Source organism: Rissa tridactyla, chromosome 15 (genome assembly GCF_028500815.1).
Source record: "Rissa tridactyla isolate bRisTri1 chromosome 15, bRisTri1.patW.cur.20221130, whole genome shotgun sequence".
In the NCBI taxonomy this organism is placed as follows: Eukaryota; Metazoa; Chordata; class Aves; order Charadriiformes; family Laridae; genus Rissa; species Rissa tridactyla.
The window spans coordinates 5,750,398-5,764,953 of record NC_071480.1 but is presented as its reverse complement, the minus strand read 5'-3'; the positions used below and the strand labels follow the sequence as shown (position 1 = coordinate 5,764,953).

The following is a 14,556-nucleotide window of genomic DNA, read 5'->3' as shown; positions in this document are numbered from 1 at the left end:
CCCTCCGACGGGAACCGAGCCCTGCAGCCACCACCGCGGCGGGCTCCTCCAGCGCACGCCGGCAGGCAAAGGGCCCTGGAGAAACGGCGGGGTGAGGCCTGCGTGAAGTAACAGCAGCTTCTGGACAAGGAACGTTTCTGGACTTTGCACCAGCCCCAACCGCATCACCGCCTGGCCAAAGGGGAGTCTCAGCCATAGCTACCGGCATGGGAAGTCAATCACCCTCACAGAATCACACACACGCACACCTTAGTCTGGCTTTTAGGATATTCATAGCCAGAAAAGGCACGTTCTTTTTTCATCGTACCCACAGCAGTGTTGGCTGGCTTTGTCCTCTCACTACCCACACTCAGCTATTGCTGTGTATTTGTACGGAATGGGGATGAGCCTTGGAGGAGATGTCAGATTCCCTCCTGGCCCCGCAATCCACCCACGTGCCCACCCTCACCAGTACTGCCAAACGTACGCTAAAATGCGGTACGGAGGGAATGGAGGGAAAGGGGTCATCTCTGGATTAAATGCTCACTCTTCATGTGCCGTTAAAACAAATTCAGCGGGTTTCTAGCAGAAGGTGCATCACCTCTAACCCCGGGTGTTGAGCCAGTGATGAAAACTGCAAGTGACTGGACAAAGACTTACAGGAAAATCTCATTTCTTAAATCTTACCCTAACACGTATGTTTACTGTCTAAGCTCTGCACTAGGCCCTTTTATGACCTCCTTGTCCTTTGCTTGTAGCACATCTGCCAGGAAATATAATTTTAAAAAAAAATTCTTTAAGAAAATCTTGTTAACCCTGAGTAATTCCCAAATTTGAAGAGAAAATCTAGTAGTGTCAAACTGGTAAAAAAATACATTTGTACAAAGACAGACAGAAACAAACATCAAAAATAGCACTGTATGCACAAAGTATCACTCCACATAAAAATTACAACTTCATGAAAGGTCTTTATGTCCTTGTTTTACTGGACCCCACCTCACCCACACTTTGCCCAAAGCACATCTAATTCAGAAGAAATAAATCCAGCATACACACAGGACTTACTCTGCATTATCTGCAGCCAAACATAACCCCCAAAATGAAAGAGATGTATCTATACCTTATATTTCTACTCAAAAGAAAAACAACAAAGTCCTTAGCTCATGAAGTCTGTTTGTATGGATATGATGCAATGTCAATTTACTGTTCTCTTAAAAAAAAAAAAGTCTTAACATGCTTATTTTTATTTCAGGATTGCAAAAATGTGAACTCATGAGTATCATTGTATCGTTGCTCAGTAATTTTAATCCAGTGCAAACCGAAGAATACAAAGTGTCCTGTAGCATTCACCATCACCCAAGCACCACATTCCCAGTGTCAGACAGGCAATTTTCCCTTTGGCATACTCACACATCCAATAATTGCACCTCTTTATAATCCAGTCATCACTTTATGGAATCAAAGTCCTGTTGGAGGTGGGATAATAACTTTGCAGCAATAGACCACAGCTTTTCAGGCTCCAGTGTTTTCCTGTAGAAGGCCTACATATGGAAAGAGCGAGACGTGCTCTTCTTGCAGATGCGTCATCTGTCAGAACTTCTATTTCAGTGTTTAATTTGAGATAGGCTAAATGCAGTCGTAGTAGTCATCTGTATTTTTCCTGTGGAAGCAACTTCTAGACAGCTGGAGCACAGCCCTGGGCATCAGGAAACCAGCGCTCCAGTCCCAATTCTAACACAGTCTTCCCTTATGAACTTGGCAAACTTACTCGAATTCTTTCTGCCTCAGGTTTCCAGACCTATCAAAGTTATTTGCTGCATCTAGTACAAAGGAGCGTCATGGGATTTTAACCACAAATTTCAGTGGAGAGCTTTGAGATGCTCCAAGAAAAATGCTGAACTACAAACTAATCATTATATCTTGCTTTACTGAAATTTTATATGTTTGATTTTTACCAAAGTTCACGAAGAAAGAGTGGAGAAAAAACCCAAGCATTTTCATAACAATGAACTTGGCAATTAAGGGTCATTTGCCCTTATTTTTAAACTAAAAAATATGAAGAGTTTTTCAGTTGTTGAAAATGAAGAACTAATGCTTTTCAAACGTCTGTTTTGATGCCATAAATAGCAGAGTTCTGGAATGTTTCCACTTTCCTGAATATTTCCACTTATCTGACATTTACGTGTAATCATGTTTAGAACATAAATCTGTGCCAAGCCCAGGTTTATTTTGAGGGCAGCTCATGGTTATACTTTATACAGGAATTAGGAGCTAGAATACGCCCACAAATCTTTAACCCATCACCTGTCTTAATAATACAAAAGAAAATGCATTTGTTAACTCACTTTCAAGCACTAATATAACCTGGTTAGGGGCAGCTGAAGGGAGAAATAATGGCATGTATATTGCTCTTTTACTGTGCCATACAGAACTAGGCTATACAAAAGTCAGAACTGCAAATAATAATAATTTTCTCTTGATCCAGAATAAAAATAAAAAAAAGACTCACAAACAGCTATATTTATGGAAAACCCACCAGTTCTTTACCCTCACAAAGAGCACAATTTCTTATTCATTACTATTAAAATGATCCAAACCCCTGAACTTTCTCCTCAAACTTCTTGTTGATGGGCAGAAATTAGTGAACAACAAAACCCATTGACAATCTGGCAATCAAAAAGAGAAGATAAAGCCAAGTCACTTCAGAAACTGCTGAAAACTAATCTATGAAGGCACCAACTCTGCACATGAACAGACACATCAGCGACTCCTATCCCAGTGTCTCTACATAATCAGAATAATGACCAAATTCTGCTCCTAAGGTCTATCTCAGCCTGTTATTTTGATAATGAAACTCCTCATTCCATTTCCATTTATCTGCTCATATAGCTGACCCGAGGAATTTTTAAAAAAACCTATTTGTGTCTCTTAGAGCGAATTTTGTTTAAAGAAATAGAGAGAAAAACAAGCACTAACACCAAATCGCAATGACTGTCTTACAAATCATCTCTTTCCGTAATGGAAAGTCCTACATCCTTCCTGATCCACCCTCTCAGCCTGTCCATGGATGTGGGAGAGGAAAAAAGACAAAGAGCCCACGGCACATTTCTCGTATGGTCACACAAATAGGGGCTTGGAGCTTGAAAAGCCCTAATGCATATTTTCTATTTATATATATATAAACCAACCAATAAAAGGCTACACATACCAATTACCTTTTCTCTTCTTGTACATACTGTCAAGCAATAAACAGAAATTAGCAGCTGCAGTGCTTTTTTATTCAGGATGTGTATATTAACTGATGACTCACCAAATAATTTGCAGCCCAGCTTGCCAGTTGTCTTCTCCTCCACAGAAAGAAACACTATTTTAAACAGAAAGTGAACCACTGTGGATCTTGCAGGCAAGCCAGCATGCATCAAACCAAGATAAATATTGCTGGTGAACCCCAACAGGGCAGAGGAAAAGGCTGGTTTGAATACCATACTGCAGCCTTTTTAAAATACTCTAATAGGAATAAATGATACATGGGGGAAAAGAGAGGAGGCAGGGAAGAAAGGATTATTGCTAAGTCAACCCACACTGCCACATGGCCTTTTGTCGTATACGCTGCCTTCACACAGCAGGCAAGACCTGCACTGCATGAACAGCTTCAGTGCATGGGTAAGCTTTTTTTTGTAGTCTTCTGAGTACACTTGGGGCCTGACAGAGTAGTTTATTTCAAATAGGGACCAGTAATCTGTGGCACAGAGTCTAAGATGCCATGCAGCAGGCTTTGGGAGGGCTTGGAGCTGGAACGTGCACTGAAAAGGGCATCTGCGAAGAAGCAACTCCCAAATCCTGGCTCTCACCAAGCTCCAATGTCTGCAGGAGTCGGGAGCCTGTGCCTCCTGCAAACAGATGCTCTGTAGCGTCTTTAGGAATGCGATGTCTTGTGGGTCTTGCCGAGTTTCTTCCAGAACATTTAACCTCTCATTTGGAAAGCAAGCTGACAGTTCCTTCTTCAGATTATGTCCACCATGTAATTAATGAGCTTGACATTACAATTTTGGCCAAACTTCTGTTACATCCTATCTGATCGGATGCAACCAGAAAGTACAATTCAACTAAATTCTAGAGAATAAAGGGCAATTGCTCTCTACTCCTACAACATTCACTATGCTGGTCTTTAGTGCCGCATGACAAACTTTACTGACAGTATGGAATATTCTACTACGACTTAGTATTTGAAGACTGAACCACAAATTTCATTCTATTTTAACTCCATTAAATCTAATTAACAAATTCTGATTGGTTTCTAATTGCCTTTTCAAAAAAAGCGATAAATAAAATTTAAAAAATCAGACACAACAGCAATTTTCCAAGAGTTGCAGAAGTGTCATTTAATAAAAATGCAGGTTTTTAATTCTTCCTATTCTCATAGTTCTTTAAAAACTACAAAACAAGAAAACAAGTCTCCTTGATCTCAGAATGGACATTACTCCTTTGCTCTCTGAATAAGGAGGAAGGTTCAAAGAAATCTCACAGCATTATTTTCCACAGCACCTGCTGCCGATTCCTAGAATCCAAATGGAGATTTAAAGTCTCCCTCAGCATAATCTCAATCATTCTTCATCAACCATTGCAGACATCTGAATCCAACATGGGTTTAAGGCTAATTTTACACAAAGAGTCCAAAGAGGCAATTTGTGTCAGAAAACAGATTCCACCACACAAAAACATATTCTTATTTGTGTTTCCATACTCTTGTAGTACTAATTTATCCCTGGTTCTGAATAAGCCACAGGTTCTTGGGTTTCAGGCTATCACTGTCACATCCCCAAACTGTAACGCCCTCTACAGCCAACAGTTACACGAAATCCCTGCTCTGATTTACACAAGATAACACAAACCATCCAACCAACCTTCTGCAAGCAAGATTTAGCATGCTCATGACATACCTGGAGTGGCTAAAAGCCCAAGCTGCAGCCATAACGTGTCAGTTCAGGATTTTTGAAACTGATAATGAACGTGTGCTTCTAAAATGCACCGATTCTGATACAAATCTGACATATGAATAGTGTGTCTTGGTACACGCACTAAATCTGACAAATAAGAGATGTCAAATTTCTTGTGCACAAACTGTGTAGCTCATTGGCTCCCAACTATGTTCACCCATCAAGTGCTTTCCAAGAGAGTAAAGACATGGTGCACACACACAAGGATTGTGCAGCACATCTCATATGTCTAATAGATTGCACAAGTTTTGGATTTGGTGTGAACAGCACATTGATGATTTGTCCAGGCTCTCTAGAAACAGCCAGAAACATAGAAGCTTAGCAAAAATATTTAAGGTAAGTCTGCCGGGACTGCTGGGGATCCAGAAATCCTGCCAAATTCAAAATATCAGCTTCTACATGAACAAAGTTCAGATTAAAAAAAAAAAAAGGAAAGAAAGATGAAAGCTGTACAGCAGCTCTTGAAAAGGAAAGGTACACAGACTTCTGGAAATAATGAACTTAAGTCCTTTTACCACTTGCTATTTTGCTGCTCCACGGGAACTTTTAGAGGACTCTGAGCTGTAATTCTCCTGCAGTAAACCCTCAAAAGAAAATTTCTAAATCAAAATCCAGTTTAAAATTTGAAAGTATACATCAATAACTCTATATTAACCTTAATTGCTATTTGCATAAACTACTATATAGAAACAAATGTATATCCATAGGTGTCTAAATTGCTCAGGCAACACAATAATACTCTAAAAACCCCTAGCAAGAGAAGTCAGTATAGTGAATAGGGAGGTAGTCAGGAATACCAAAAGATGAATTAGTGATTGTAACCACGGAGACTACAGACTTTTAAGGAAATAGTAGAAAATAAAAGTACAAAATCTTGCACTAACAAAGAAACAAATAAAGACCAGTGGGAACTTTTCCAGCTTCTACTCTCAGAAATGTGTATTTTAAATAAGAATTACTCACTAAATAAGTGGCAAATTCTAATGGGAAACAATACATTAATTTACTTCAGACCTACGTCGGCCTGTGTCCAGTAACAGCAAGCTGTTCTTGTTATTGTTGAAGAACAGAATGAATGTCAGCATGTACCTTTATAATGCCCAGAAAGCACATTAAATCCAAATATTTAAAAATTACTATCCATTGCCTTTGTTACACATATTGCCCTACTGCAAGATCTTTTCCTTGACATGTGCATCCTCTGCATCAACAGCAGGAAAGAAGTCACGAAACGCCCAAGGGAAACAAGTTCAAACAAAAGCATATTTATAGGCTCTCTGCAGTACAAAACACGTCCCAGGAGCACTGGGATTTTGGCTGGCACTATTTAGCATCCTGCCCAACCCCACTGGGCAGAGGGACTCTCCCAGGTGCGGTCGCTTTGCTGCCCCAAGGCGCTGAGGCCCGGCTGAGGCCCGGCCGCGGCAGCCCGCGACCCCGCTCCTCTCCGCCTGACTCTGAGAAGCCATTTAGCCCTTCTCCCTCCCCCCGCCGGAAAGAAGCGGGTCCTTCCGTATCCCTCCCCAGCGCCTACAACCAAGCCCTCCCTCTTGGCCGGTCCCTATCGCCCGGGCCACTGGCCAACCCCTCCACCTCACCCGCCGCCGCCATTTTGCCGGCCCCGCCTGCCCGCTCGCCGTTAGCGGCGCCGCGCAGGCGCAGTGCGGCGCGGGGCCCGGCAGGCAGCATGGAGGACGCGCTGAGGCGGGAGCTGGGCACCGCGGTGCTGCGGCCGACGGGGCACTCGGGGGGCGGCTGCATCAGCCAGGGCCAGAGCTACGACACGGACCGCGGCCGGGTGTACGTGAAGAGCAACTCCAAGGCGGAGGTGTGGGCGGGCAGGGGTCGAGGGTGGGGTGCGTGCGGCGGGCCCGGCGGCGGGGCGGGAGGCAGCTGTGAGGGCGGCCGCGCTGAGGAGATGGGCGGCGGGCTGGGCTCGGCCGGCCCCGGCTTCTTCTTGGTGAAGGGAGGTTTGCTGGCTGGCCTCCGTCGGTGAAACTAGGTCGGCTGGTGTCAGGGAAGCGGGCTGGTGTCAGGGAAGCGGCCTGCTGCCGGGGTGAGAGGCCGGCTTCTTTTGGCGGCTTCTGCTCTGTGAGGGTCTGGCGGGCGGCCGCTGCGGGTCTGGGGCCTGGTTTGTGGCGGGGGCGCCCAGTGGGGGTAGGCCCTGGGATGGGAAGCAGCATTTCTGGTGGGATGCTGTTGCGGTATCAGTGTAATTTGCCAGGGCATGCAGTACGATGGCATGCTGTTGTCAGTTATGGCTGGGGTAACGGTCATACTGCTGTGGCTGCATAAGCTGTGAAAGTGTCTGGAGGAACTCTGAAGGTATAAAATTATCTACCCAAGGCATGCATCTTTCTTTGTTTAACAAAGCCAGTAATTCCCTGCATGTAAGAAAGAGCTTTTCTCAATAAATGATGTTTTTCCACAATTGTTGTTCAAGATTTCCTTCTCTGTCCTTTCAATATGTGGTACTAGCTGCTGGAGAAGGTAGATATCTGCAACATACCTTGCCATAAGTACGGCAGCCTTATTTGCAAAAGCAGAGATCAGGTGGAATTTACTTTAAAGGGACTCTAAACTTGTGTCTGTCAAATGAATACCTTTGCTGTAAGAACAGAAGTCAGAACTTGTATTTGCCTTTAACAGCAAACAAATGTTTTTGAAAGCATGTGTGCAACTATATCTGTTCCAAATTTGTCTATGCTTTCTGATCGTATCAGGGAGCTGGACGGATGCACTGAGGTGATAACATGGGAGAATATGGAAGGGTTTTCCTGCTTTACATTAGACTGAGAATAGTTTGAAATAATAGCAATATAGCCCTTACACTTAGGCCTCTGTGTATTGTGTATTTAGGTATACAATCCAGCTAGCTACAAGATAGGGCCTGGAAAAAAAGATCTGGATAGATTTTCTATTTGGTAATCATTTAATTTTCTATGCTTTTGCCTGTGCGTGGATTCTGAGTGCTGATTAAAGCAAACTTTGCCAAGCTGTATTATAATGCTGGGCTGTGGGTGTATATCAGCAGTTTCTTTAGAAAAACAAACTTCTTTAGAAAACACTTTTTTTTTTTTTTTACTCTATTAAAAAATAACAGCTGACTTTAACCTACTGTCATGCTTTAGACAGAGATACAGTATTTACTGATTTCCTCTGAACAAAGCTAACTTGTGGCTCAGCAGTTCTTCATTCTTGATCTCCTGTAGGCTTTGGAATTTTTAGTCAATGTTGCAAATTGTCCTTTCACTGTATTTCATGTATCAGTACTGAAGGGCTAGTGGTCTGGTTTTATTTTATTCATTGTATTTCCTTTCTTTTGCTTTTAGCAGATACTGTAGATTTCCCACATACCCTTTTTCTGCAGCCTCTGCCTTCCTCTTCTAGAGCAGCATTTCTTCATGTGACTAGTGTCACTGGTATCAGTGGACCAACTAAAGAGAATAGATTTTACTCGGTGTGGATAACAGTTGCAGAAATAGTTCCTAAATTCAGAATGTCTTCAAAGCAAATGTAGTTGGTAGTGGCTTGGGTTCTAAGGGCTTCTGCACGCAAGTGCAGTAAAGGGCATTTGGCTGCTATCATTGATAGTGGTTTTGGTTGTTTTCTTTTTTCCCATGAGGCAAAAGAAATAGGCCAGGGAAAATGATTCTGTGACTGCAAATTAGACAATATTGGCTATATTACCAAGCAGACTGTGTCAGAAAAGGCATGAAGACTATGAATGTCAGCACCATTCTTCTAGTCTCTCAACTGATGATGTATGTTGCCCATAGCTTTCTAGACATTTGCTGCATAATCTATTAATAAAATATTGCTTACATTTTATATATAAGCAGTTTGCACTCCTTCAATTGTAAACAGACTTTCTAAGATATTTTTATGATTACAGAGAATGCTAGAACCTAAATCACTTCCATGGAGTCGGTTTATGAAATGAAATTTCTGTAATTGCAAAATTACTGTTGAATCTGGTGGTGTGGATCTATTTGTGTCTTGTACGTGCAGTAACCACTTGCTCCAAGCTTTCTATTTAGCATATACTGCCTTGATTGGTTTTGTGAAAGAGCTTTGCTTACCTCTGACTGGTGTTCATAGAGACTAATGCTTTCCTTTAACATTTGGCAGGCCAGAAGAATGTTTGAGGGAGAAATGGCAAGTTTGGAAGCCATCTTGAAAACACAGACGATAAAAGTGCCTAAACCCATCAAAGTTATAGACCTGCCTGGGGGCACTACACTGTTTGTGATGGAACATTTGGAAATGAGAGGCTTAAACAGGTAAAACACAGTATTATCCTTGCATCCTTTAACCAGAAATTGTGATTATGATGATTAAGTCACTTGTTTTCAGAGGGGAAACTTGTTTTTTTAAATCAAGTCAAGTTCTATTTGTGAATCTATACAGCAGAGAACTGTATAAAATACTTCATAATGCTTCACCTAGCAAATAGGTCATATGTCAAGAAGTAAGTGTGATTTTTCTTTAGTTTTGGGTTTGTCTCAGATTTTTGTGGGTAATTGGTGATTTTTACAGTAAGGTGTTTCTTTACAGTAAGGAAAGGGACCTACATGATCACCTGTTTTGTGTACTTGCCCGTGATATAAGAACCAGTGTTTAATATTGCTTGTTAGGAGTATGCAGAGGCACTTCCCCAAATAATTGAATCCTGGTTTCAAGCTCTCACCTTGATTTTGATAGTTTCAAACTTTTGGCCCTTCTCTGTGGCAAACACTTGAGTAAATTAAAATATGGTGAATATTTCTGTCTGATTCCATTAGGGAAGTGGGCATGGCCAATTTCTCATCCCAATCTCAGAACTTCTGCAGCCAGCTTGAAGTCATATCCCTCATCCTACTTGTCTGCAGAATTTCTAATTCACGAAGAGCCCTCAGTGAACTCCAAGAGAAAGAGCAGAAATCCTGTCGTTTCAGCTGATTGAGATGAAAGTGTGCAAATGCAACTTTTGTCATAGAAATTTCAGGGGATAGCTACAATCTGTGTTAACAGGAACAAAATGAAGAAATAACTGCCTTAAATGACAGTGTCTTGAGAACAGGGAAAGATGTGAGAGGTCAAAGACAGGAAAAGGAATGTACTTTTGTTAACACGGGAGCAACTGGCTGTTAAGAGTTGTTCATAATTATTGCAAGGTAAATAAATAAGGCCCACCTGACTTTCATCTTCTAGGCCTTTTAGAGAGAAGCTGGAGACAAATATAAAGAGGAGGATGAGTCTTGTTTGGCTCTACTTCCCAAAGACACTTTGCAAAAAAAAAAAAAGTCAGCATAACACGTTGTGCATAGTTTTCTTACAGATATCTTACTGAAAGTCCATATAGAGGTGATATTGCACAAATTAGAATTGATAGTTTGTCATTGTTACTGAATTTATGATCGCTTCTCACTTTCACTTTTAATAGTGTTGTCAGAAACAACCATGTAAGTACATTTTGTTCTATGTTAATACATAATCTTTATTAGAAGAGGAGGTGTTTATAAGTGGAATATTTTGAAAATGTACTTTGTTAGAGATGCAGAACTTATTTTATTTGCTTAATAAATCTTTTCAAGTAATTCCTGGAATATCAAGAACGGGATTAATTCATGTGTCAGTGTTGCTAAGAATAGTTTTGTTTCTTAGACATTCAGCAAAGCTTGGAACACAACTGGCTGATCTCCACCTTCATAACCAGCAACTTGGAGAGAAGCTGAAGAAAGAAGAAAGCACAGTTGGTACAGTACACAGCTGTTTGCAAATTTAACCTAGTTAATAATAATCTACAAAATAGTTAAAATAGCTTTTGTTATTTCAGGATAAGTTCGTCTTCTTCCACTAAAGATATTATGAAAATAGATTTGGATGAAACACCCAGCAGGGGATTGTCCTTTTGCTTTTGGTTGCTCTATTTGGATCTATGTAAGCAAAACGTTTATTCAATTTGGGACCCTTGGTATCCCAAACAACAGTTTCTGCAAGGACATGGTATCAGAGGAGATACGCTACCTCAAAATATGATTATGAAGATTATAATATAGCTGCTTTCCATCAGGCTTTAAGCTTAAAAACCAACCATTGTAACAAAAAGAGTATTAAGATGCAATTTTTTTATTCTTAGTAGAAGCAGCGTTGTACCCTTGCATAGTTTTTAAGGTCCATTTGCATTGTAGATACCTAGAATCTTGTCATTAGTATTGGATTTTTGTCTTTGGTTTGAAAGGTAAAGGTCAAGGGCAAATGGAAGTCCAGTTTGTGGATCAATTTGGCTTTCATACAGTTACCTGCTGTGGCTATCTTCCACAGGTAGGTTGTCCTTCATCAGACCGATAGAATTTTAAGTTTATCTTACTTTCCCTTCAGTGACACAAAGGGCCAAAATTATCATAATGGAAATTCATTTATTTCTGTGGAGTCATAAAAAGAAAAAAACATTGTTCAGCCTGCTAAGGAAAGTAGTGCTTTGGACAGCGCTTACAGCTGCATTGGACGCTTATAGCTCTTCAATTTCTTGGGTTTTATCACTTTGAGAAAATTATTTATTCCCCTAATTTAATGTTTTAAGATAACGGTCTATTAAATGGTAGCATTTACTGTCCTGGATGGTATCAGCACAAAGGCCGTATAATCCTCCAAAGCTTTATTTAAAAAAGAAGAAAATTGGTCTTTTGTGTCGTGTAGAACTGACATCTACAACCCTGTTCCTCCAGGTGAATGACTGGCAGAATGACTGGGTGACTTTCTTTGCCAAGCAAAGAATCCAGCCGCAGATGGACATGATCGAAAAGAATTCAGGAGACAGGGAAGCAAGAGAACTTTGGGCACAACTTCAGGTAGGAGAAGTTCTCTCAACTCTCATTATGGTGATAGCTAAATATCAGTTGGTTAGACTTTCTTTTCATAAACCAAAGTTCCTGTTTGTTGGTTCTGTTGGTAAGAGATTCCATCTTTTAGGGATTAAAATGCCTTTTATTTTAAGATATAATGGCTTTTGCCACATCACCCTATGCTAATATTCCAAGGTGAATGTGTGCCAAAGAGCACTTTGCCTTACTGTTTGGGAAATACTAGATTACGTTCACACTTCTCATTCCCTCCAACACGCTCATGATGAGAAATGTATGTAAGCAGTACTGTTCTGCACATTACCTACTCATTTAAGGTTTGCATCTGATTAAGTGACTATAGTATTAGTATTAGTTATATATTTATTATTACTTTCTAGAAATCTCTTCAAGGTTGGTGAGAGATTCCTGAGCCTTCTAATGATGAAGTGTGTGGTCGGGGTTGTTGTTGTTATTGTTAAAGCTGGTCAATATCGCAGCACCGAATGCTATTTTAAATTTTTTATTTTCTTAGTGCTAAAAAACATTTGGACGATTATTCTTCAGCTGCTGGCTTTTATGAAAAATAGAAATCCTCTTGATTTTCTCAGCATTTCTGTTGACTAGGTCCTATGCCACTTCCAAGTTTGTTTGTTTTTTTTTTTTTTTTAACAGACTTTTAAGAAGTTTCAATTCATGCTCTGGATGTATGCAGATAAAACTCTAATCATTCACATTAAAATGTAGTACTTAATGTGTCTTGCTTTTTTTCCCCTGCAGCTGAAGATACCCAGTTTGTTCTGTGACATAGAAATTGTTCCTGCTCTCCTGCATGGAGATCTCTGGGGAGGAAATGTAGCTGAGGATGATTCTGGTCCAATTATCTTCGATCCGGCTTCTTTCTACGGCCATTCAGAGTACGAGCTTGCAATAGCTGGGATGTTTGGTGGCTTCAGCAGTTCTTTTTACTCTGCTTACCACAGTAAAATTCCCAAAGCTGCAGGGTTTGAGAAACGCCTAAAGCTTTATCAGCTTTTTCACTACATGAACCATTGGAACCATTTTGGTACAGGGTACAGAGGGTCTTCTCTAAACATTATGAGAAATCTTATAAAGTGACTCTCTGCTTAAGCAGAATACTTCCTATGTTGCTTGGAAAACCCCATACTTGGCGGTGCAACTGCAGGAGTAGTAATGTTAAAAAAAGCTATTAGACCCTTGACCTCGTTGCACAGCTAAAGACCTAGAATCAGTGATTCCTGCTAAATACCGATATAACATAGTCATCCCGTTTTAGGATAGTTGGGAATACCTTTATGAGGGAAATAGCTAATGAGTTTATGCAGTTGCACAAAAGATCTGTCAGTGTCAAGAAAGCATTGTATGCTTGAGACTAGGCAAGTTAATACAGGTCAAGCACTCAAGTCTAAATTATTTGGAAAAAGTACTTTCTTAGGGACCAGTTGTTCTTCAGAATGGAGAAATACCAGGGTTTACATTTGCACCTTAATGGAAAACATTAGAGACGCGTTTGTGAAATGGAGAATTGCTTTTCTCAGTTACTGAGGAGATGGCTGAAAAAGTTGAACATTACTTTTTAATGTTCCCCCCCACCTTTGTGATAGATTGCTCAGACTCTTTCAGCTCTTCATGTCCAGTTATGTGCATGAGAACAATGTTAACAAAATATTTTGAAGGTCAACAAGAAAATTATGTAATGGGAACTGTGAAAAATGATTGCTATTCATTATGCTACTGTGATTCTATTGGATGGAGACTGCTTCCTGTTCTGTTAGTTACAAAGCTGTTTGAAAATGGCTTATAATTTTTTCTATAATTTTTGGTGCCTCATGGCATTCTTGTAGGCTGTTCTCTGCTTGCTGGTCAGTGGTCTCTTATCTACAGCAATTTTGGTTTTAGCAGAACTAGCTCTCTTCTTTTTTGGATTATGCTTTTGTCCAGTAGTGTGCATTCTTAAAGACCTGTTCAGGTACATGTCCTGTGAAGATGTACTCTCTCACTCATACAGGCAGAAGATGTACTTTTTGACTCTTGTCATTGCCTACAGGTTAATGCCATCTGGTTGTGATACAGGCTTCACATAAATTTTCTGTAATTTACACTACAGGTGCCATAAGCTAACATTTTTCTTCAGTCCCCACTAAGTGCACTTTGTAGGTCTTGGAATAAGAGACATGAAACCAAAGGAAAATAAAATGTAACTCGCAGAACAGCAGCTCTACACCATTGTCAGAAGTTCTTCAAGGATAGCTTTGCAGACTAGCTATTTCTTGTACCCGCGAGATGGTAATACTAACATGGTACTCTTTTTGATGTAGGCTGGTAATGATATTTCAGTGCAAGCATACCAGGTAGGTGAGAGAGGTGCATGATTCCTAACAAGCATTTTGAATGTTTGGCAATGACTTTAATTAATTTAAAATGTTTTTCATTGGATATTGACAGATACAGAAGATTTTTTAGTTGCTGGTTTTGCAGTTATTTTTACAAATTGAAAGCAAGTTTAGAGAAGACTATCATTTGATATAACTTTCCTTAATTCTACTACTCTTCTCACTGGCTGTCTAACTTTTGCTACAAAAAGTTTTAAAGCCTTGCTTGGTAGAATAGCTTTTACTTTTACCTTGTTGCTTAAATAAAAAGTTTCCCAGTTGATTATTTTTGTCTCTGTTTTCTGAATTAAAACCTTACAGCTTGCGTCCGTTCTTGGGGAGCTACTTGCTCTAACTTGTTAA

General features: G+C 40.4%; 1 protein-coding gene across 1 annotated transcript; it reads left to right on the top strand.

Annotated features, from left to right (window-relative positions):
• The first annotated feature begins 6,637 nt into the window (after positions 1-6,637).
• On the top strand, positions 6,638-14,476 carry FN3KRP (fructosamine 3 kinase related protein). Its single transcript, XM_054221657.1, has 6 exons — positions 6,638-6,804; positions 9,108-9,259; positions 10,623-10,714; positions 11,200-11,282; positions 11,687-11,809; positions 12,581-14,476. The coding sequence occupies exons 1-6, from the start codon at positions 6,664-6,666 to the stop codon at positions 12,917-12,919; spliced, it is 930 nt and encodes a 309-aa protein (XP_054077632.1). The 5' UTR covers positions 6,638-6,663; the 3' UTR covers positions 12,920-14,476.
• Positions 14,477-14,556: the final 80 nt, after the last annotated feature.